The sequence below is a fragment of the Gymnoscopelus braueri genome (genome assembly GCF_963280865.1).
Source record: "Gymnoscopelus braueri genome assembly, chromosome: 5".
In the NCBI taxonomy this organism is placed as follows: domain Eukaryota; kingdom Metazoa; phylum Chordata; class Actinopteri; order Myctophiformes; family Myctophidae; genus Gymnoscopelus; species Gymnoscopelus braueri.
The window spans coordinates 24,917,908-24,943,607 of NC_137606.1; the positions used below are offsets into that span (position 1 = coordinate 24,917,908).

The following is a 25,700-nucleotide window of genomic DNA, read 5'->3' on the forward strand; positions in this document are numbered from 1 at the left end:
GTAATGCAAACATCCCCCACATCAATACAAGTTGAAATAAGTCCATTAAAATTATATAAAATACTCTAAATATAAACACAATATACTTCAATAAATAATGAATGGATCCAACAATATCATGAACCGATCACATCAATTACCTGTATTTCTTACTGTTTACCACAGGATGGTGTTAGTGTACTGTTGATATTATCCTTGATGTTCATCATTGCTCTCTCTCCTCCAAACTGGGAATTTTCTCTCTCACAAAGATTGCTATAAGCAGATAATTCACAAATAAATATTTGCTGACACCTTCTTACTTACTAACAATCCAAACCTGAGTCAAGTTTATTCTCAAAGTTTATCCCCCTCCCCTCCCCTTCCGACAGTGACTGTTTGATCTTGCTGAAGCTCATATTCATAATCCATTTGTCAGATAACTAAACTCTTCAGGCTCTAGGCTTCTGTACAAAATCTAACGCAAAGATCTTCCATTATGGGTGTCCCAGCACAAAACCGTGTGGCCTAATATGTATCAATTTCAGGGGGGTCCTTGACATGTAAATGTTTGAATACCACTGGAGTAGAGTGTGTGCTTTGTGCTTTGTAAGTCACTACTAAATTGTAATTCGACAATAATCTCCTGAAATGACTAAGCAAAGAGTAGGCGCGCATAAAATCAACTAATGCACAACGTATAATTTTAACGCAAAATTGCAATTTAGTTAAACTTGTATTTGATCAGTTTTGGTTTGGTTTAGCAACATGAACCACCTATGACGTCACCTCCTTAGTAGAAGTGCAGCTTTGCCAGCAAATTCCTCACTGATCTGACCTCAAGCGATCAAGCGATGATGAGGCCCATGGTCTCTGAGGTATGCTATGTGGATCATCTCATATCCCAGAGTCCTTTACATATAAACACCATGCCTGGCTGTTCTGTCTAAAAATAAACTACAACGTAACAAATGTTTCCCCTCTTCTTGCCACAGCTGCTCCAAGGTTAACACTGATTATCCAACACTGATTGATCTGTTGTTGTTCCTGCGGCAAAGGTATGAGCTGGATAAAGGAAAGATATTGTGCTCCCCGGTGACCACTGACCCACGGCAGAGAAAGAGAGCGTGGAGAAACAGCGAGTCTAAAAGCCTCTCTAGTGGCACTGCTCATTTACACCCAACCAGAAAAATATAGCTGAAAGGTGGCGCTAGAGGAAAGGTCATGGGTTGACCGAAATCAATAGAGATCATCCTGCAATCTTCTGCTCAGATCAGTGGTTTCCAAACTTTTTGTGCTCAAGGCACACCAAAGGGCAAGTAATAATCTCAAAGCACACCTGTATTCATATCGGTGTGAAAAAGGCTCTAAAACACGCTGTTGCATACTTTCGCAAATACAAATAAATAACTAAATAGGCGGGAGGGGGGATTTTGCCTTAATGACATGCCCAAAAACGGGTTAATATTGGTGTATATAGTTAAAATATATTGTATTTATTTATTTTTCCTACACGGTGAAAACAGCACATTCACTTCGGTGACCTCACTCACACATAACCTCACCACCTAACCCCCTTCCCAAACACATCCTTTTTCTCCTCTCACAATCCCTCCTACCTACAGTACATGTACACCCAGGAAAGCAGGCCTCCAGCTGTGAGCCCGAGACACAAAAACACTTATCTCCTTGAATGGTAGTAAAGCGAGTTCGTGCTTGGGTTGTAGGCTTTACAATCTGTAATCAGCTGTTCAATTCTGGCCAGTGGATACTCTTAAAGGGATAATTCACAAAAAAATAATACTTTTTATCCCTATCGATTAGTCACCCCATGGAGACTTGAATTCATGAATATTTTTTTGTTTTTGTCGCATTCCTAAGCCAATAATTTGATGACCGGCAGCGGTTCCGGTAGGAGACACAAAGAGTCTCCTACCGGAACCGCTGCCTACCTGTCCACTGGTTGTCAAATTATTGGCGTAGGAATGCGACAAAAACAAAAGAATGTTCATGAATTCAAGTCTCAACAGGGTGACTAATCGATAGAAAATAAGTCATTTTGGGGGTGAACTATCCCTTTAAGGTCTGTGCTGGACAAGTAAAGAATGTTTATAGGCTACAACTGTCTCCCTCTACAATGATAGGGGGTATTGTTAAAGTCAGTAAACAAAGGACAAGCAACAACACCCCAGCCCAAAGGCACAGATATACAGGGGTTTCAGGGCAAGTATGGATTGGGTTTGCCTGTCGAACAGAGGTCACATAATTGTCTCCGTCAGGCCGAAAGTGTGGCCGAGACTATATTTTGCACCCTGTCTGTCCGTCCGTCCGTCCGTTTGTGGACAGCTAATCTCCGGAACCGTTGGCCCGATCGACATGAAACTGTGCACACACACACACACTCCCTGGATGCCAGAACAGAACCTCTGCCCCAAATGTTTCACAGGCTGATTTTTGCAAAACATTTTTTTTGTCCAAACATCACGCAAATCTGTACATTTTTCTATAGTCATGTGATCAACACGTATCTGTCCGATTTTTCATAGTCCATCCTGATTGGCAGATTTCGAACATTGCTGGCCCACAATAACCTGGCCTGGCGGAGACCTGTGCTCCTTTTTCTAGTTGCCTATATGTTCTATACAGAAAGCAATAATACTCAGTATTTTCATTTAAATACTTCCCTCACAATATTGCAATAATGTGCGGTTGTCACAAAAACACCTGGATTTATCTCATGGCACACAAGTGTACCTCAGCACACCATTTGGGAACGACTGGTTTAGAGGATATCTGAACAGGTTTGGGGCATGTCTGGTGAATATATGTAGCTGGATAGGGTTTGTAAGATACAAGCTGGCAGTCACCTTCAGATGACCAGTGGAGGTGTAGAAAGAGACAATGAGGCTGAGGTTGTGGGTGTAGAAGGCGCATGTTTATTTTACCCACACTGGCTGTTGAGCAGAAGATGTAGCAGTGTGCTGCAGAAAGGCATGAAAGGAAAACAGACCGTAGAAAATGCAGACTACGTGGGTATTGTCAAATAAACAGCCAACAGGAAATAAATGATGAGACAATGTAACAGAAAAAAGGGAATTAATTATACTAATAATTTCACTGACAGATTACCCAGTCAAGTGGGTGAGACATAATGGTCAAGCAAAGGTCTTGCAGGTTCAAACAGCATTAGGATTCATACAGTACATACTGTAACTGAAGAGATAACACAGTATAGAGCATTTAACTGATGAACATACCGACCAACACGTTGTGTAGGAAAGGACTGATACACTGATACACGGTTCCGTTTCAAACACCACTCCTCTGCCATGCTCTCAGCTCACATCACCAAATGGATCTCTTAACTCACAGCATATCCTACACTACAGTATGTTATCAAACATAACATTGCATGCTTACTTATAGTTATATTTGTACACCCCAGTATCCTACTGACACTCAATCTTTCTTCTCTTGTTACATGGTACTGTATTTGCTTCTTTCCACCATTCTTCCTGTCGTGAATTGCAAAAAACCCATAAGCACTGCAGTTACTTCCACCTCAATTCTAAAGTGTATTTGATTCCGCTGGACAGAGGAAAACAAAATGTAAGGCAGTGTGTTCAAACCCTTACCAAGGAATCCATACATCCTGGTATCAAAATACAGGAGACATGCTTATGTACAGTATTGTGTAGCCTACATAAATCCCTGGGTCCTAGTTGTTCAGACCATGCTCATCAGCCTGCATTCTGCATTTGCAGAGTTTGAAGGGAAAAAATAAGAACAGCTGCTGCTTTGCACAAATTTAATGAGCAAAGTTCACGTGTGGCCTTCCTCAGGAGTACTGTACAGCTTATCTGTATTTTCATCTGTGTTGTTTATAGGACCTGGAGTTCACTTAGCTTTCCAGTGGCATAGATTAGAACCATAAATAAATATCCTACTAATCAGATATTCCTAACTATAAGTAAGATATTGAGCTTGAAAATGACTTTGTTTGGCCTGGACCGCTGGCAGTTTGAGCACCTAGGCTCAATGTAGTCCCGATCCCGACGGCCTTTATTGCTGCATGTCACTCCCCATCTCTCTCTCTAAAAATCTTTAAAAGAAAATGACTTTGTTCACCATGGATTGACAGTAGGTAACACAAAGAAATGTCCTGATGACAAACAGATTATGTCTGGGATTCTTAACCCATTAAGACCTGAAGCCGATTCTAGAAATGTCTTCAAAATCCCAACAGTATTCTGAAAAACGTATGTTTCTATATCAGTGGTTCTTAAACTTTTTCATTTCAAGGACCCTCAAAATGATATGTATTTGACCGCGGACCCCCTTCTCAAAATATTTTGTTCCGGGGACCCCCAGAAGCAAATATTTGAGTTAAAAATGTTTGCTTTAAAATAATATATATTCAAAGATTTGCACACATGTTCATGATTTTTCATAAATAGCAGATCTACAAGCTCATAGCGCGGCACTCAGTGCTGCGCTATGAGCTTGTAGATCTGCTATTTTTAAATAGCCAAAGTGTAAAATTATGCTTTTTAGCTAAAAAATCTAAAAGTGAGATGCGTTCCAGGTCAAGTTAATTTGACAAAAGAGAAATGAGGTTTAGGGTCATGATGCATGTCTCTCACTTGGCAAGGAGATGAGCTGTATAATGTCATGTAGAAGGACTTCTATGAGTGATATTATGAGCCTAGGAGATGGACGTTTCATTTCTTTCCCTCCATATAGCTTACAGACTTATAGGCGCCTGTTCTATTCGATAATTACTTTTCTTGTATTCACATTCTCTCATCCATCATCTTGCTCCCTCTCATTACATCTCTTTTCATGTGCCTTCTGCGAGACAGAAGGGGCAGGCAACATACACTGGAGGAGAAAGTGGAGTACTCTGCCACAATAGGGCCATTCAATGGGGTTCATAATTGTCGGTATCAGGTAGCGAATAATTAGAAGGTCTCAGGAGGCCACGAAGAGGTGGTAGTAATGATGCCTTTTTTGTTAACTGCTGCTGCTAATCTGATGAGGAATCAGATGTATGCCTTGGTGTAACTGAGTTTCCCACACTGGGTAACAGACTGTGGTACTGTACTGTATGTATGTTTGAGAATTGTCCCAATGTGCAACAATACACACACTCTGATGGAATGATGAGAGTATATGGCTAATAAACGGTAAGAACAGGAACACTGTAATTATTCAACCCTCATTACAGTGTGATATTCACGACTAAGTTCAGATTTATTAGATATATTCAGCACAAACATTTCAGAGCTATTGACAAACAGATGCAACATGGGGATGATGTTTTTTTTTTTTAGGGGCACGCTGTCAGGCTGGCATTGCAGTTTAGGGTGCCTGGACTGTCACGATGCGGTATACGGCCCAGGCCTGGGGACGATGTTTTAATAAGATTATAGACAATAACAATTAATACAACTATTTGCAATATGCAAAACTGTAGAGAGTGCTAGATATGTCACAGTATGATTGGAAAAACAGTCAGATTTAAAAAGGTGCACTCGTTTTCACCGACGGAGGCACACCGTCTGAGGGTGATAAGCTATCCGCCCATCAGGTATTTCTTGGTATTGATAGCTATCTGCCCATCAGGTATTTCTTGGTGTTTCTCTCAGGCCTGAGGAGGATGATGAAGCACTTTGGAGCAAAGATGCAGACCAGCAGACCATAACTAGAGGCCAGGATGGCAAATATCTCAACAGCGACCGTGTACTTCCCTGGAGAACTAACATAGGCAGGGACAAAGGCCACCCACACAGCACAGAAGATCAGCATGCTGAATGTGATGAGTTTGGCCTCGTTGAAGTTGTCAGGGAGTTTTCTGGCCAGGAAGGCCAACAGGAGGCAGAGACAAGCAAGCAGGCCAATGTAACCCAGAACCAGAGCGAATCCCACCACAGAGCCCACAGCACACTCAAGAACAATTTTGGGCCCCCGGTTTTCTTGAACACCTCTTTCTACAGGTCGTGGTGGGGCCAGACCGAGCCACAGGGCACAGATCAGCACCTGGAATATAATATTGAATGGTAAAATACTGTATGACATAGTCATGTTCATGTATGACACAGTCAGTACTGTACAGTGAATGTATGATTATAATAATAATATAGTCTGGAATAGATTACACATCAATTCTGCAAGTAGTGAAAGCACGTGTTACCTGTACCAAAGTGCAGATGGATATACCAAGCCTCTGCTGGGCTGGGCCAAAGTAACGCATTAAACTCTCTCCAGGCAGGGTAGAACGGAAGGCCACCAGGACCACCACAGTGCGACTGAGCAGGCAGGAGATACACAATACGAAGCTGATACCAAACAGGGTATGTCTTAGCATACAGGACCAGGCGACTGGCTGTCCAATGAACGCCAGAGCACACAAGAAACACAGCTTGAGTGATAGCAGGAGCATGAAGCTCACCTCAGAGTTGTTGGCTCGGACCTTAGACAAGAGAAGAGAAGAGAGGGATTTAACCATAACGAGCCTTGTTCTGGGCATGTCATACAAGCAAATATTTGGCAAAAATAGCAGATCTACAAGTTCACACCTTGTAGATTAGCTAATTGACCATGATGCTGGATAGGAGGGAGTGGAGGGAAGTGAGCCAGGAGTCCCTGTTTATTGTCTTTGTATATATTTGTTACTGAGTGTACAGCACTTTGGTTCAACGCTGTTGTTTTAAATGTGCTCTATAAATAAAGTGGATTGGATTGGATTAAAGGTTATAGTGTTAAAGGGTGCCATTAGAATAGGTGGTTGCAATCATATTTTTGTTATTAGTGGGCAACCGATCTTCACGTTATCAGCCCATAGATTGGGCTCTAATTAGATGTGTTGGTCTGACGTATGTGGAAAATCAAAACTCTCAGTGACAGAAACTAGACAGCTCAGAAATATGATACTGAAAAAATGCATTATCTATGGATAGCCTACATCTTACCAATGGTGTGTGTCTGTAAAGGAAAAAGATGGAAATTGCAACAGATGTCAGAATTGCCCCAGCAACAGAAATGATGGAGAGGATGATGCCCATGGTATCATTGTAGGAGAGGAAATCAATCTGCTGGGCGATACAAGCTGTATGATCTGGGTTGGACCAGAACCGCTCAGGACATTGAATACACTCTACAGACCCTACAAAAGAGAGAGCACTATGAGGGACAGCGACAATGATTCTCCCATGTCGTTGGCATTTACAGTACAACATAAATTATCTCTCTAGGGTACCTGTTTCATTACTGATCTCTCCCTTGGTGCAGGGCAGGCAGTCAAAGCAACACACTGGTCTCCCTTTCTGCACAGCTTTCCGGGTCCCTGTTGGACAAGGAGTGCTGCACTCAGACACTGGAATCTGAATAGAAAAGATAGACATACTGTAAGATTTCTGCAATACACATTATTTAACATTTCAGAAATAATGCACATTCAATGGCTACAACACACACCTCATGTCTTCTGCCCCCTCCCCACGCCACTCTGTCCATGTCGATATGAAATGTGCCATCTGTTCCCTCGGATGACACAAAATGGCCAACATGGGCAAATTGTACTGTTTCCTCAGCAGTCACATGCCAGTTAAGGATATCAAAGGAAGCAGGCGGGTCTCCATTTTGATCAAAGAATATTTGTTCTCCAATATGTGTGGTAAAGTTGACTTGTCTTAGGTAGTGGTAAATCTGAGAGACACACAGGTTGTTCCATATCATTTCTGAAAGTAAAGCATTATAGCTCAATTCAATTTAAGAGGGATTCATTATTTATTTAAAATAAACATATATATATATTTGATAACAGATAACCTCTGTAGGCTGTAGGCTTTTGACATCAGGACACTGTCCATTGAGGAAGGGACCCTTGCCTGGTTGACAGGCCAACATGTCATGTATGGCATAAGCAATAGCATACACCGCCTTATAGACATTATAGGAGGCTCGCAGCTGGGAAACGTCTGTATACAGACTTTCTCCCACTCCTGGTGGTTTAAGAAAACACACAGAGACAAACAAACAACGCACAGATCAGGCTTGGGATGGAAATCAACCACTGGAACTAAATTATGTAAATCCTATTGTAAATGATTTTCCAAATGATGTTGGAAATAATTGAATATTTTTTTCCATGTTCATCTGTGCTGATTATTACCTAAGAACTCTGAACCTGAACAATATTTCAGGCGTGATATTCCAACCCTGAAGGAGCACCCAAACAGGTCTTCCCAAAGTTCCTTCATGAGAGGGTTAGTGTCAGATGAATTCAGATTGGGATTTAGACGAGTGAGAAAGGGACCAAGACCAGGGATGTCAGCCTTCCGCAGAGCAAACCCGAGGGTCCCAGCCATAGAGGGAAGGTAATGAGGGACAGAGACAGGAGGAAAGGTGATCCAAGCATCATTAGCAATCCACTGCTTATCTGTTATGTTTCGATTCACCACTTCTTGGAGCAAAGCCTGAGGGTTACATTATAAGTAAGTATTTCAGTAAATGTACACACTATAGTGTTGGTTTTGATTATCTTTGTACTGTATGTACATTACAAAAACATAGCCAATGTTCAGGAATTAACTTACCTTTGCTTCGAGATCTATGACAAATGTCACCACAACTCTGGCAGATGATTTTTGTATGGTGTCAACAATTTTTCTGATTATTCTTTTTGGGTAGCCCTTGGGTTGATAAACAAATAAATAATGTGAAGGAGAAATGGGATGGGAAAATGAGAGACAAAGAAGGCAACAGTGGCGAGAAACATTACTTGGGGAATGACTTCATGGTAGGCAACACACACTTCAGTTCCCTTCAGTTCCTCTAGCAGCATCTGAATCCCAAATCTCCCAAAGTCATTATCCGCAGACACCAGCCCCAACCAGGTCCATCCCAACATGCGTACCAGCTTGGCCATGGCCCGTGCCTGTTCAGCATCGCTAGGCGTTGTACGAAAGAAAAATGGGTACTTCTGAATGTCACTCAAGCAAACACAGGAGGCTAAGTAGCTTACCTAAGATAAATTGGACGGGGACATGCGTGGATGTGGATATGATTAGATCATTATAACAAATATATATTTACAAATATAAATAACAGTATGAAATGATAGATGACTGACTGTAACATGACTGCTTACCATTGGTATATCAAAGACCCCAAGTGTGTCTGCTACCACAATAGTGGCTGAGGACCGTGGATCACCGACAATGACTGGCACTCTAGGGCCAGATCCACATTCAGTACCTGCGAAAGAACCTTCCTCTCCAGTCACCATTGACAAGGCTGCCCCCAAGGTGGTACTCTCTGCCAGGCAGGTGTCAGCTGCTAGGTAGCCCAGAGTGATATTTGGCACGAGGCCAGGATTACTATTAATCTCTTCTACTGCAAATATCATGGTCTGGAGCCAACGGTATGCTCGCTGGTTGAAACTACAGACAAGTGAGAAAGCAGAGAGAGAGAAAGACTAAATTAGACATTGAAAATTAGAGGACGAGGGAGAGCATGCATGCCAAATTATTTCTGATAACAAAAAAGAATGAGTAAAATGATCAAAACGTAATAACTTGAGATCTGCCCAAAAACTACATCTGCATATCATTAAACATGATGCTATTGTTCCATTCAGCAAACAACTTACCCTTTACAGGAAGCATTCACAATCTCCCTCCTAAATTCCAGCTCTGACTGAGGTGCCTCCATATGAACAGGGAACAGGCCCCCGATCACAATGTCACCTGCTTGATAAACACTACCCGAGACTGACTTTGCCATCAGCTGGCAGGTCTCCTCTCCATTCAGCCCCTGAACCGATCCAGAGAACAAGCAGAGCAGCCACAGCCAAGCATACATACACATCACTTTGGGCAAATTGGGAGATAGGAGAGCTGTCATGGGAGAGACAAGCAAAGAGAAGTATATAATCACGGACAACTGTAATTAGTCGACACATGAAACACAAGATCCATACAGAGTTAGGTGAAGTAATCATAATAACAGCTAATTTCAGTTAGTGAAACATAAGTTAAACATAAGCAATTATGAGGGATAAGATTTACAAAATATGAAAACTATTTTACATACAGTACTGACTTAACCTTTGAGAACTTAACTCCAGTCCCCCAAGCTGAATGGATGCTTAATTTAAGCATCAGATACAGTAGGTGTTGCAGCAAGACATTCCATACCACACCACAGACAGAAAGTAATTTCTGATATATATAGAGAAAATGTTGCCGCAAAAAAAAGAAAAGAAAAACAAACACAAAGGGGGAGGGGTTGGGTTCTAGCTAAGGGAGTGTAGGAAATTATTTCGTTATTTGATGTTGGGAGAAATAGGATAGTAATTTGAAGTTACTGTATCACAGTAATGGAGAAAAACCCAAGTGCACTGATCTAGATCACCTCAGACAGCGGTTTCAAAACAGATGATGCAATTGTTTTTAACTTAACTTTAGTTTTGTACTTGAATGTATCAGCAAGTGTGTTGATCACAAACTATCTTGACGTTTTTGGATTAAATCCATTTCAGGAACTGTTGCATGTCCCCCTATCGAGTGTCCTGTGTTACTCCTTTTGCAGTGTCTGAACAAGGCAGAGATAAACCTGAAAGAAAGTTGCTTGATGTTTAAGAGATGCAATAACCACAATTACATTGAAGGTGTATGCTTAAATACAGTACTTAATTATAATTATACATTTAATGTAAGATTTAATACATTTTTATCCCACAATGTGGAGAACTGTACGTATATGTTTGTGCTTGCAGTTGAACTGGAAATCGGATGAATATATTAGAGAGGTCTGTTATTAAAGATAACAGAGATTTGAGAGAGGGGGGGAGAGAACTGTAATTTTCAGGAGCAGGCCCTGACATTTTAGCAGCAGGTGCTTATCCAACTACAAAGAGATGCTCAGTAGAGAGAGAATCTCTGCCAGGAGGCAACCCTTCCTCCCTTAATCTTTTGCCCTGTCTGAGTAATGTGATGACAATGTATTGGGGTTTTGCATGAGTATGAAAGGCACAGGGCAACAGGGTAAGGGAAATTATAAAGGACCAGTGCAGCCAGATGTACGATGTACTCTACACACTGTCTGCACCACCTGATCCCCCTACCCCTTTCTGCTTTTCCCCTTAACTCTCTATACCCTGAGAACGCATCTGTGTGTCATTTTTAGATTTCGTTGGGCTATTCAAAAATAGCAGATATACAAGCTCATAGCGCGGTACCGAGTGCCGCGCTATGAGCTTGTAGATCTGCTATTTTTGAAAAATCGTGAAAAATGTTGTGCAAATCTTTGAATATATATATATTTAAAGCGAGCATTTCTAGCTAAAATGTTATTGCTTCTGGGGATTCTACAAATGTCTTCTAAATCAGTTTAAAACAGTTTTCTGAAACACTTATGTTGCTATAATATTAATGTCAGTGTCAAGGAGCCCCACAACGATATGTATTTGGCTGTGGACCCCCATCTAAAAAAAAATAATTCCAGGGACCCCCAGAAGCAAAGATTTGAGTAAAAAAACTATTGCTTTATAGATATATATTCAAAGATTTGCACAAAAAAAACACGATTTAAAAAAAAATAGCAGATATACAAGCTCATAGCGCGGCACTCGGTGCCGCGCTATGAGCTTGTAGATCTGCTATTTTTGAATAGCCAAAAGTATAAAATATGGATAAAGTGGTTACACAGATGCGTCCCCCGGTCTTAAAGGGTTAATTTGGGCATCACTTCCTGTTGTCACTCATTCAATTCATTTGAGGGATCAAATCAGTCAACTAGGGCTGTGTCCACACGCACGCGTCGAACGGGCTTGTTTCTAAAGTGTAGTTGCTTATTTGGGCTTGCTTCCTAATGTTGTTTAAACCAGTGGTTCCCACATTTTCTCATGTCAAATACCCCAAAATTGATACGTAATTGTCCACAGACCTATTATTCCCTGGCACAAAATATTTTGTGCCAGGGACCCCCATACAAGATTTGTGTTGTTAAAATGTTTTAAAAATATTCTAAATATTTCACTTTATTCTCAATATTTTTGGAAAATAACAGATCTACAGCCTCGCAAGGTGTCACTGTGAGCTTGTAGATCTGCTATTTTCAAACATGAAATGCAGCTTCGCCCAAATATGGAGTGTGTTGTCTTACCTCAATATGTGTACTCATGGCATCAGGCGCAAATCAGTCAGCTCCATATATGTGCACAAAAGGGGGCATGCCCATAGCGCTCTCTCTCAGATAGAGATATCCATGTATGTGCATATTGGCCAGTTAGGCCACTCAGTTAGGCAGTGAAACGATGGTGTGAGGCCGAACCTCTAGTGACTCCAAATTTGGGCAAGGTTTCAGCCCGATCAAAGCCAGTGACTGAGCCCAATTGAGCCCCAGTTACTTCTTTGACATAAACTGGAAGCGTATGCCGTACGCAAGAAACCTGGCATTGATCGGTCCAGCGGTTTGCAAGATTAGCTCCGAACGAACACACACATACTGACCCTTTTATAGATGGCTATATCCTCCTGGGGGGAGGCTCCTGCAGAGCCACACCATAAAAGTCATATCTTGAACGGGAAAATGTCCAAGGGATGTCATGGCTTTGTCTTCAGGACTTCTGTACTATATGGCTCTCATTCATTGTTCCCTACTTACTATAAAGGGAGTTCTATGTACAGTAGGAGGGACAGTGACTTCATCTGTGAAATGAAAACAAGACTGGGTCTAGTAAACGGCATGTGGATCTTGGAACTTCATGTGGCCAGTCTATGACGTATGACTCCATATTTGGACAAGGTTTGTTTCAGCCTAATCCCACCTCCATTCACTTCCATTATAAAATGAAAATTAAATGTTTTAAAATATGTAAAACATACTGGGCTGGAAGCGTGCACAAGCCATTTGGTGCGGATCTGATTGGTCCTGCAGAATAGCCTCAGACACACACACACCAACAGACACACAGACTCATTTGTACACACACAGCTTGCCTCCTACAGCCACACTGTAAAAGCACTTTTGGAAACCATTAATTACATCATTGCTGTTGCACAATTAAAGCGTGCCAGATCAACGGCAGCTGGACCATGATAAATACATATTATACTGTCTGTATTTCTCAAATTAATCAAATACAGTATATTATATTGATTGATTGATTGATTGATTGATTGATTGATTGATTGATTGATTGATTGATTGATTGATTGATTGATTGATTGATTGATTGATTGATTGATTGATTCATTCATTCATTCATTGACTGAATCATGGACTGATTGATTTTATTTGGTGATAAAAGAAAGAGCACAATAGCACTTTCAAAAACATACAATATATCATTGAGGATAAAAACACAAGAAAGCCAAGTCTTATTTCTATTGTGGTCCTCTATAAACGCATAATGCAAACGCAACAAATAACAACAAAAACAGCCAATATATAACAAAACAAAATATATAACAAAAAACTAACAGGTTAAGCTGCTCTCTCTCCTCTTGTCCATCTGCTATTTTTCTTTCAGCGTAAGATGGTACAGTCAGTTTATAGGAGTGAACTTCAGATGTACACTACTTTTTATGATGCATTGTGGAGTACTATATAATCTAAGAAACCCTTTGTGGGACATTAACATGTGGGCTTTTGGGTTATCTTCACAATGTTTAATATTTTTTTTATGATAAAAATGACGTATGACTCCATACGTTGCGATGGGAACGATGTACAAAAACGAATTTCACCCACTTTTTGTAAACCTGTGATGTGACAATAAACCTGATTCTGATTCTGATACTAGAGGTTTGGGCCGCTTCGCGTCCCTCACATCTAGGCCCGATCAAAGAAAAAAGCTGCTGTGGCCAAAAGGAAGGAAAGCTGCCGTGGCTAAAATGTTAAAATATATATAAGTACATTGAAGGCGGGAAAAGAAGTGGGAAAAGAAGCGGAAAAAGAAGCCTATATTATAGCCAGAGCTCTGATCAACAGTCTGGGGCAAGTTTCGGGGCAAGTGGAGTGATCGTGTGTTGAGCAACCCTGGACAAATTTTGGAGGTCATTTCAATTAAAGTAGTAGGATTATTGCTTAATTCAGTCAGGAACACTCACGTCAAAGTAGATGTAACCATGTATTGCAACAAATGGAACAGTTAAACTTAGCGTTAATGGCTCCGCTCTTTAAAACTCATTCAGTGCCCAGCTTATTTATGGAATTTGCCACAGCCAAAATTCATCGTAAAAAAAAAGTGCATAGGAGCCGAGATACAGCCTTTTTCAGTAAGAAGTTAAACAAAGAGTGAATGGAGCAGCAAATCTTCAAATCATCATATCTTGGGTTCTGAACATTAAAAAAAAAAATTAAAAGAAAATTGACGTCTTAGACGTCCAGTGGCACTCAGGGCTTATATTAGCGGACGTCTTAGACGTCCAGTGGCACTGAATGAGTTAAGATGTTCCCTACATTTTGCTAAGCAGCATGGTAAGCAAAATCAGGGAACGCTATGCAAAACCCCCCACAGGTATACAAGAGCAAGACATTTAATCAGAATAAATGTAGTTCTGTCAGATAACTCACGAATAGATTGAACCAATATTATAGACCGAATATATTGAAGCAATATAATGGAATGAGAATACAAGTGTGGATTTAATATTTTATCTTGGCGTTCAGGCTCTGCTATATTTTTTCTCCCTGCTCAGCGCAATATACAGCCATCATTAACCATTAAGAGCAGGGAGATAGATATACATAACAACCCCCCATGGGGAACAGACCACTAGCAGAGCCTACTGGTGGTGCTGGGGTGGTGGTGGGAGCAAACGCCGCATGACAACACGCTAGAACACACAAGCGGATGGAATGCCCGATTCAAGAGAACTTAAATACCCGCCCAATTGGACAGCTGACTGCCACGTCAGTGTATGACGTATGGATCTTGCATGACGCTGTAAACAGCCACATAGAATGAGCAATGCATGTAACCTCTCGAGTGTATGCTGCCAGAACTAACTCGCAGGCTACGTGTAATTCGTGCAAACTTGAATGCATTTTAACATTAAAGCCAATGAATTCAGTTTAGAGCCATTCAAACATTAAATTCTAGTTTACTTAAGAGCCAAGCACACATGCATTTCAGTTCAACATTCATTTTAAACGCTTGAATAATGCAAGACTCTGAACTATAAGTTGGAGGCTGGGGTGGTGGAGGCAAGTTTTGCCAGCAGCAGCAGGAGCGTGTGGAATTAATTGAAAAGCAGAGATCCAACGTAGGAGGAAGCCGTATTTAAACAGACCGCCTTGTTGAGGGAATGAGGTGTGATTGGTGTGTAGGAAAGCGTGGCTGATTGAAAGCAGAGCTGAGCTTATGTGACTTCCGTGCCCTGCATGAACTAACGCAATGCTTCATTTATCATTCGGGAGCCAATATAAGAAACTAAGTTGAAGGAGGTGACTGAAGAGCATGTGCAATCTAAGCCACCTGCTACCTGAAAGGGGCTTCATTCAGATTGGGATGGGGAACACAAACAACGGCCAATGGACAAAGAATGACTATAGTTGAAAAGTGTGGCAGAATAGCAGTCACTCTGTATTTATATATTCTATTTTTACTGTTTCAGCAGCTACATTCTGGCAATCAGTACTGTAGCCTCAAGGCTACTTAAATTTTTTCCACCAACTTAATAACCAGGCTTATTAACAATGGACACTAATGTCCTGTTGTCTATCTGCCTGTTACGTACACACACGCACGCATGCACGCACGCACGCACGCACGCACGCACGCACGCACGCACGCACGCACGCACGCACGCACGCACGCACGCGCGCGCACACACGCACACGCACACGCACACGCACACGCACACGCGCACACACACACACACACACGCACACAACTTTAAAGAATTCATGATTGAAAGGCCTGCCAGACTTTTTTCTTTCAAGTCACAAACTTGTCTGATATGATATGAAATAAATTCTTATCTTGGCTTGACGAAAATAACCCAAAGTACTAACATGAAAGACAGGTGCAGACTGTAAACATCAAAAGAACAATCCGTCAAAAACTGCTGCCTCGATTCTTAGTAAAATACAACTGAGTTGCAACTGTATTAGGACCGCTTTTTTTCGTCTACACAAAATCTCTTCACCGAAAATAGCTGTTCTACAAGCTCACAACACATTGTGTCGTGACACGTTGTGAACTTGTAGATCCGCTATTTCCGAATAGCGAATAATCCCCCCAGAATAAGGATGCTGGAGTTCAAGTGGTTAAAAGCTCTGAAACATATTCTGTGAGCGCAGTGCAGTGTTCCTTTGATTGGATTGCTGTAGTGTTGGACAATTTAAAGTACATACATATATACTGTAGTGCTTAGAAACTAGCAATTAATGCATCTTATATTTTATTTGAAGTGTTTGGTACCATTCGTTATAGACATGCAGGTATTTCTTGTTTTTCATAAGCTATCTGCCCATCAGCTGTTTCTTGGTGTTTCTCTCAGGCCTGAGGAGGATGATGAAGCACTTTGGAGCAAAGATGCAGACCAGCAGACCATAACTAGAGGCCAGGATGGCAAATATCTCAACAGCGACCGTGTACTTCCCTGGAGAACTAACATAGGCAGGGACAAAGGCCACCCACACGGCACAGAAGATCAGCATGCTGAATGTGATGAGTTTGGCCTCGTTGAAGTTGTCAGGGAGTTTTCTGGCCAGGAAGGCCAACAGGAGGCAGAGACAAGCCAGCAGGCCAATGTAACCCAGAACCAGAGAGAAGCCCACCACAGAGCCCACTGCACACTCAAGGACAATTTTTGGTCCTTGATTTTCTCGGATGCCCCTCTCTGTAGGCTGTGGTGGAGCCAAGCTGAGCCACAGGATACAGATCAGCACCTGGAATATAACGTTAGGTGGGAAAATGGAGGAGATCATTATGATTACAACACTAAAGCTATGGAGCCGTATACATATATTCAGCTATCAAGGACAGAACTGTCCTGTAAAAAGTGGTGAAAGCACGTGTTACCTGTACCAAAGTGCAGATGGATATACCAAGCCTCTGCTGGGCTGGGCCAAAGTAACGCATTAAACTCTCTCCAGGCAGGGTAGAACGGAAGGCCACCAGGACCACCACAGTGCGACTGAGCAGGCAGGAGATACACAATACGAAGCTGATACCAAACAGGGTATGTCTTAGCATACAGGACCAGGCTACTGGCTGTCCAATGAACGCCAGAGCACACAAGAAACACAGCTTGAGTGATAGCAGGAGCATGAAGCTCACCTCAGAGTTGTTGGCTCGGACCTTGACAAAAGAAGAGAGAGATTTCAAAATAACATGCTGCAGGAATAGTGTTAAAGGGTTCTATAGAATATTGATGGTTTTATCCAAATGCTCTCATGTTGCTAGGAGACATGCCAAAACCCTGGCATTGGACCAAATTATTTAGAAAATAATTGGTGAGGAAACTATTATATTTCCTTGACAATGCAGAAATCTGGTGACCACGACACTGGGACTCAAATAAACTGACAGTCGGAAACCACAGTTTTTGAACTGTAATAATTCAGAGGAGCCCGGGCAAATTAAGTATTTTTAATGTGTGCATTTTTCCTAATTTCTGAAGCGTGTGTAGCCTGTACTTTCATAGAGCCTTGACATCGAAGGGGCTGCACACTGCACAGTAAGTGATTTTTTTGGCAAAAACCTTACTAACATTTTTTAAATGTTTTAAAAAAAGCATACATTGACAATCTACAATCTCACATGCATCTCATCGTGAAGCGTTGTGATCATTGCTAAATGGAAATATAAGTGTTACATTAAAAGTACATGATTCTATAACACACATTTTAATTGACAAAATGATCTACTGTATGTATCTACATCGTACCAACGGTGTGTGTCTGTAGTGGAAGAAGGTAGTAAAGGCAGCGGCTGTCAGCATTGCTCCAGCAGCAGAGATGATGGAGAGGATGATGCCCATGGTATCATTGTAGGAGAGGAAATCAATCTGCTGGGGAATGCAAGCTGTATGATCTGGGTTGGACCAGAACCGCTCAGGACATCGAATACACCCTACAGACCCTACAAAGGCAAGGTGTATTAGCATAAGAAAATAGATATGCTTCAACAATAATTCTAACGTAATTGAATCTTGTCATGGTCATGACATCAGCTCATAGTACAAACTGTGAAATTACCTAATGCATGAAATGAAATGAAATGCATTAATCTTCAGCAGTTAAAACAATCTCTCCAAGGTACCTGTTTCATTACTTATCTCTCCGTTGGTGCAGGGCAGGCAGTCAAAGCAACACACTGGTCTCCCTTTCTGCACAGCTTTCCGGGTACCTGGAGGACAAGGAGTGCTGCACACAGACACTGGAATCTGAATAGAAAAGGTAGACAACAGGCGGGTGAAACACAACATTTATGCAAACCATGTTTCACATTTCAGAAGTGATGCAAGGTACAAAACACACCTCATGTCTTCTGCCCCCTCCCCACGCCACTCTGTCCATGTCGATATGAAATGTGCCATCTGTTCCCTCGGATGACACAAAATGGCCAACATGGGCAAATTGTACTGTTCCCTCAGCAGTCACATGCCAGTTAAGGATATCAAAGGAAGCAGGCGGGTCTCCGTTTTGATCAAAGAATATTTGTTCTCCAATATGTGTGGTAAAGTTGACTTGTTTTAAGTAGTGGTAAATCTGAGAGATAGAGAGGTCTTAGATAACGTTATAGCTCAATTATATGTTTGAGGTGGATTGATTATTTAAAAAGAGAAATAACAAATATTTGATAACAGATAACCTCTGTAGGCTGAAGCCTTTTGACATCAGGACACTGTCCATTGAGGAAGGGACCCTTGCCTGGTTGACAGGCCAACATGTCATGTATGGCATAAGCAATAGCATACACCGCCTTATAGACATTATAGGTAGTTCTAAGCTGTGACACATCTGTATACAGGCTCTCTCCCACTCCTGATGATATAAGACAACACAAAAGAGAAATTAAAAGTATCTGGAATCAAACTGGAACCAAAATAATAATATTGTAAGATAAAAAGATATTTCTAATTAACACATAATTTGACATTTGCCATTTACCTATGACCTCCGAACCTGAACAATATTTCCCTGATGAGCTTTCTCTCTGGCCAACCCTTAGAGAGCACCCAAACAGATCTAACCAAAGTTCTTTCATGAAGGGGTCACTGTTATCTGAAGTTAAACCAGGGTTAAGACGAGCGAGAAAGGGCCCAAGACCAGGGATGTCAGCCCTCTGCAGATCAAATCCGAGGGTCCCAGCCATAGAAGGAAGGTAATGAGGGGCAGAGACAGGAGCGTAGGTGAGCCAAGCATCATTAGCAATCCACTGCTTGTCTGTTATATTTCGATGCACCACTTCCTCCAGCAAAACCTGACATAGCACAACATAACAACACAACATGTGGGTGTATGTATCTTCAGTTTGTAATATTTGCATAATAGATCAATACAATAAATGTTAGTGGTGAAAGCTTTATAAATCAAATGACCTTAGAATCAAAACTTATTATAAATGTCACCACAACTCTGGCAGAGGATTTCTGAATGGTGTCAACAATCCTTTGGATTATCTTCTTTGGGTAGCCCTTAAAAAATAAAATTAATTGAGCAACAGTTATGAAGGATTATACCGAAAATTTGAAGAGTAGATACAGAAAAGCAATATATAGAAAGAAGCATTACTTGGGGAATGACTTCATGGTAGGCAACACAAACTTCAGTTCCCTTCAGTTCCTCTAGCAGCATCTGAATCCCAAATCTCCCAAAGTCATCATCCGCAGACACCAGCCCCAACCAGGTCCATCCCAACATGCGTACCAGCTTGGCCATGGCCCGTGCCTGTTCAGCATCACTGGGCATTGTACGAAAGAAAAATGGGTACTTCTGAATGTCACTCAAGCAAACACAGGAGGCAAAGTAGCTTACCTAAGATAAATTGGAGGGAGACAAGCGTGGATGTGGAGATGATTAGATCATTATAAATACTACATTATAAATAAATCACACAAAACTTAACAATATAAAATTATAAGTGACTGATTGTAACATGACTGCTTACCATTGGTATATCAAACACCCCAAGTGTGTCTGCTACCACAATAGACGCTGATGACCTTGCATCGCCGACAATGACTGGCACTCTAGGGCCAGATCCACATTCAGTACCTGCCAAAGAATCTTCCTCTCCAGTCACCATTGACAAGGCTGCCCCCAAGGTGGTGCTCTCTGCCAGGCAGGTGTCAGCTGCCAGGTAGCCCAGAGTGATATTTGGCACGAGGCCAGGATTACTATTAATCTCTTCTACTGCAAATATCATGGTCTGGAGCCAACGGTATTGTTGCTGCTTGAAACTATGTCAAAGACAGAGAGGGATAGCAAAAGAAATTAGACATGGAAAACTACAGAAGACGGATAATGTTAGGTACAGTGAAAGAGAGATTAGTGGACATTAGTGGTAAAACGTAAAAAAAATTAGGAACATGTACATAATACAACATGTATCATGTATAATTATGTATTATACATAACATGTACTAAACAATTCCATCAACATTTGAAACAGCTGACGCAATTGTATTTTAGTTCTCCTTACTTTCTCACAGTGAAAGTTGTTCAAAATGATCTCTCTTCCAGACCGCACAGCATATTGTTTGCTGTCATATGGAGCAATTCCTAATACATTTATTGATAAATGTATAAGCATTTCATTCTGCAAACAACCTACCCTGTACAGGAAGCATTCCTATTCTTCTCCTTGAATTCCAGCTCTGACTGAGGTGCCTCCATATGAACAGGGAACAGGCCCCCGATCACGATGTCACCTGCTTGATAAACACTACCTGAGACTGACTTTGCCATCAGCTGGCAGGTCTTCTCTTCCTTCAGCCCCTGAACCGATCCAGAGAACAAGCAGAGCAGCCACAACCAGGCATACACACACATCACTTAAGATAAGAAAAGAGATAAGAAAGCTATACCACAATATACCACAATGACATAAATTGTAATATGACACATTGCATTGCACAAATATTGAATCCTAAAATGACTGAAGGCTGCATGGTTTCATATTAATTTACTAAGATGTTGAAACTAACTGTCAAAAGTGAATATAGGGCCTAACCAACTTGAGCAACAGATGTGTGTGACAGTATTGCATTTGCCACATAGGGAAGGTGGAGAAATATTCTGATATAGAGAAAATGTTGCCTTAAAAAAAAAAGAACACTCACCAGGGAGGGTGTTCAGCTTCTCATGTGGGGAGTGGAGAAAATGAGTTTGTTATTGCAGAAATGGAATAGCCTACTGTAATTTCAGGTTGACAGTAATAGAGAAAAGCCCATGTGCACTAATTTAGATCATAGCTAAGGGACATCCGTTTCAAAACAGCTGACGCAATTGTATTTTCATTCTCCTGACTTTCTTACAGTGGAAGTTGTTAGCAATGATCTCTCTTACAGTATAATATTGTTTGCTATCGTATGGAGAAATTCTGAATTCATTCACTCGTCTTGGGCTGACCAATACAATACACTCAACAGAGAAAGCATAGAAAAGCATAGAAAAGAGTTTGGGGATGAGAAATTCAACCAAATAATGTATGACCACCTGTGTTTAAGTGTTTCAGATAAGATAGGATAAGATAAGATAAACATGTATTGCTCCTGGGGATTCAGGTGTGATAGAAGCATCAGCATTAGAGTGGAACAGGAACAGGTAAGAGTAAGATTCAAGAGCCAATAAAAAAATAAAACACTACATAAAATACTTCGGGGAAAAATACAAATAAAAACATCTGGTGTTCTTTAATCCCAAAAATGTTGCGTGTCAATGTTTGCAGATCATGTCGATTCAATCCTACGTTTTAATTTTAAATATGTTGTGACTGAGAATGTATTGTTTACTATTGTGTGCCTCTGTAAGTACCTATGGCCTGTCTATCACAAGCCTACACGTTTCCTTAGCATGAGGCAGTTTGATGTACAAGTCCACCCCTGGACATGACGCTAGTTTGTCGCAGGGACTTGCCCCCAATCTTGATGCTGAGTGCCAAGCAAAGAAGCAGATGGACTACCCATTTCATTATGGGGTAGAGCAGAAGTCATAAAGATGAGTATTCTACCAATATTGTCCTTTCTGTTTTCAGCTATACCTTTTAAATTCCCTCCTTACTGGTTTAAAAATACATTAATAAGCTACTCACAGGATTCTTATGGAGGGATAAGAAACCTAGAATTAGTTACAACAGATTAATGAGATCGAGGAAATATGATGGACTGGGAATTCTGGATGTTTATTCGTATTATCTGGTATATAACTCTAGATTCCCCTTATCATGGGCCTACACATGTATAAATGAAGGAAGCATTTGGTACCTGTTGTGATTTCGGTTGACCAACATATGGTCCCTAAGAGTCTCCATCTATAAGGGTGGTTGGTGAGTGAAGGTTTCTGTTGAGTCGCACGCGCGGAGAACCAGTTGACACCAGGCAGTATCACACGCAGTATCACACGCATCTTGTATCATTGTGCACGGACGTCAGTCTCTCTGATAAAGTACTTGATGGTCATCGTATCACGGATATCAATATGCTTACGTAGATGCACATGTGTGTACTGGGTCAAGCAGCTGAAGGTCATAAATCATGACAGCACCATTTTTTAAATAATCTTTAATCTGGTTGAGCCGGGGATTGAAGCCCGACATCCCAGTCTCAGGGCGGGCACTCTAATCACAAGGCCATTGAGCTGGTATTCTGTGCCTATCGAACTTGGGGCACCTCACCTCGCCTCGAAATATTGAGATGCACTGAACCTGTCTTTCATCTTACATCGTACCTTGGGTTTATTTTCGCCAAGCCAAGATAAGAGTTTATTTCATGACATATCAGACAAGTTTTTGACTTGAAAGCAAAAGGTCTGGCAGGCCTTTCAGTCATGAATTCATTTACAAAGTTTGTGTGTGTGTGTGTGTGTGTGTGTGTGTGTGTGTGTGTGTGTGTGTGTGTGTGTGTGTGTGTGTGTGTGTGTGTGTGTGTGTGTGTGTGCGTGTGTTGACACAGTCGACAACAACATTATTGCAAGACAGACTGGACAGCTGGGTGTGACTTTCTGGCACAGTATTAAACTGGCGTAAATCATACTGTACTTCAAGGACAGGAGCAACTTTGTGTCTGTAGGTCCACATCTGAGAGGACAAAAATCCGCAAGGCTCCAAATGCTGGGGCCTCTTCTGTTTGACATCTACATGCTCCCACTGGCTCAGATTATGGAGAAACACAAAATTCACAAATTTACATAACTGTATCAGCAGGGGACTGTGGTCCAATACAAACGCTGAGTAAATGCATTGAAAAAAATCAACGATTGGATGTGCCAGAACTTTCTTCAGTTAAACAGAGTAATTGTTTTTGGAGTCAGTGCTCAGCTTCAATTGTCTATGTTGCAAACCACCCAGAACTAAATGTGAAGAAGCAGCATTCAGTTTTTATGCACCACAAATCTGGACCAATATCAGCAGAGCTGAAAACAATTTATTAGGAGTACATTAAAATGAGATGATTGAGAGGTTAGACTGAGGGAGAGAGAGCTATTTTCTAGAAGCAGCCCCTGGTTATTTTCCAGTTTGGATCAGCAAGTGTTATGTCAATTACATGCTGAGAGTCCTCTCTCTCCCACACTCCCCATCACTTCATTCCAACCCTTCTCAGTGGTCAATCCCTAACCTCATTTTGGCTCCTCAGGGGGCCTCCAAAGTGGTGCTGCTCCTCTCCTCTCCTCTCCTTCCCCACTCTCTGACACCCACATTTTGCCTTTAACCGCTATAATGACAAACAAATTCTAAATTATTTCAAAAATAGACGATCTACTGTGCAGTGGAATACAGATTGGCTGACTGCGTGCGTGTCCTAGAGTGGTCTGTGCCTCATTTGCAAAGTGATCTTTATAAATAGCCTACTTAATGGATAAGAACGAAAGTGCTTCACAAGAAAAAGGTATGTGTATCTAAGAGTGGTACTATTAAAGCGGAAAGATATTTTCACATGCATAGATCTGACTCAAATCTGACCCAATTTTAACACTAACACTTTAGTTTGGGCACCATTGGGCACTGGCCTATACTCGAGAACGATGCAGGTTGGAAATGCATTCCCCACCAGGTCATGAAAACTCGTTGTACCCATGTCGGTGTACCTGTGGTACCCGTTTTCTGTTTCTCTGTGTCCCTTTTATGCCCATACAGTATATGGAGTTCAGGCAGCCTACGGCGTCAGTACTATGACGTCATATCAGGGTACTCCATATATGGGGATTTGTGGTTTTATCAATGTTCTGTGTGTGTGATTAGAGTCAGCAATAGCAGCGAGCTGCAGTGCATAATCATGTGACCTCAAGTGCAAGTCTGTCTCAAACCAGAATGATGTGTTCCAGATTATGCTGTACCTTCCGCCGCCTGCAGAAACCTGTCTATAGCCCATACCTCCTAAAGCGCTTTCACTTCTGTTCGTGCTACAAATGTAAAAAAATATGTCGTAACAACGCTATTTCCCCCTGCAGCTTCCTTGGGTCCTGACGGTTGCCCCATGTCGTACACAGCCCTGGGTAGGCTAAGGCCACCTAGCCTGGGCAGAGACATGCGCTCCACGGTGCTTCCCTTTCTAGTTTTTGGTTAATCCCATCATTTCTTCTCTGTTCTGCTGGTGGTGGGATGGATTGTGGGATGCACGGTGGTGATCTACTTTCTTGCTAAGTACACATATATGCACCGCACGTAAATCATTATATGAACTGTTTGTATACAAATTTTATGTACAGCAGTCTACTGCTAAGCCCATGTGTGGCCTCAGCCTACTGTATACTATGTGTGTGTAATGTTGATTCCGCCTTTGCAAACAGGAAAGAGCTGTGCAATGAAGTGAACAAATTTATGATGAGCAGAACACATTTGTGTCCCAGGGGACGCAGGACAACTGTAAATGGGCGGCGGCCGTACAGTAGCTTAGTGGGTAGAGAGGCCATCTTGTAATCAGAAGGTCACCAGTTTCCCTCCTAGCCCCGGGGTACTTTACGTTTTGAAGTGTTCCTGACTCCCCATGAGCAAGACACTTAACCCCTAATTGCCCCCGCTCATTATAACCAGCGGCTGGGTGAAGCTGAATTTGAAGCTTATAATTTCCCCTACAGCTAAATGAATACACATGGCGAGAGAAATGAGTATACAGTATAATAACAAGAAGCCCTCCTAGGGTTTCTTACCTCACCGGCACAACAACTATCTGTCATCTTTCCTAGGAAAGAACTAGTATACTATGCATATGTATATATATATATATATATATATATATATATATATATATATATATATATATATATATATATATATATATATATATATATATATTCTGTTGCGCAAGTCAAATTAATCAAATCAAAGAAGGCAGACCTGTTGAAATGGAAATGTAAAATAAAATGTATTTTTCTTACCATGATGTGATGATGTTATATAATGAAGCTGAATGCACTGAGAATATTTTTGAAATAAGTAAAAGCATATTCCATTCTGTTTTACTTCAACTGGTAATACAAACACATCTCTACAACTGTGTCAAATTATATTCAATAAAAGGAAAAATCATAACACCACTTAT

The 25,700-nt window shown here is 41.3% G+C and overlaps 1 protein-coding gene across 1 annotated transcript; it reads right to left on the reverse strand.

Moving 5' to 3' along the window:
* Positions 1–5,589: 5,589 nt before the first annotated feature.
* Positions 5,590–25,335, reverse strand: LOC308085836 (vomeronasal type-2 receptor 1-like; the record flags this gene model as incomplete). Its single annotated transcript, XM_080429147.1, has 20 exons — positions 5,590–6,018; positions 6,173–6,451; positions 6,951–7,144; positions 7,238–7,361; positions 7,456–7,686; positions 7,810–7,982; positions 9,238–9,422; positions 9,632–9,878; positions 16,464–16,884; positions 17,018–17,296; positions 17,886–18,079; positions 18,260–18,383; positions 18,478–18,708; positions 18,812–18,984; positions 19,270–19,423; positions 19,735–19,977; positions 20,111–20,402; positions 20,777–20,940; positions 23,201–23,308; positions 25,309–25,335. 20 exons carry the CDS (start codon positions 25,333–25,335, stop codon positions 5,590–5,592), a joined length of 4,272 nt encoding a protein of 1,423 aa, XP_080285273.1.
* Between the last annotated feature and the right edge of the window lie 365 nt (positions 25,336–25,700).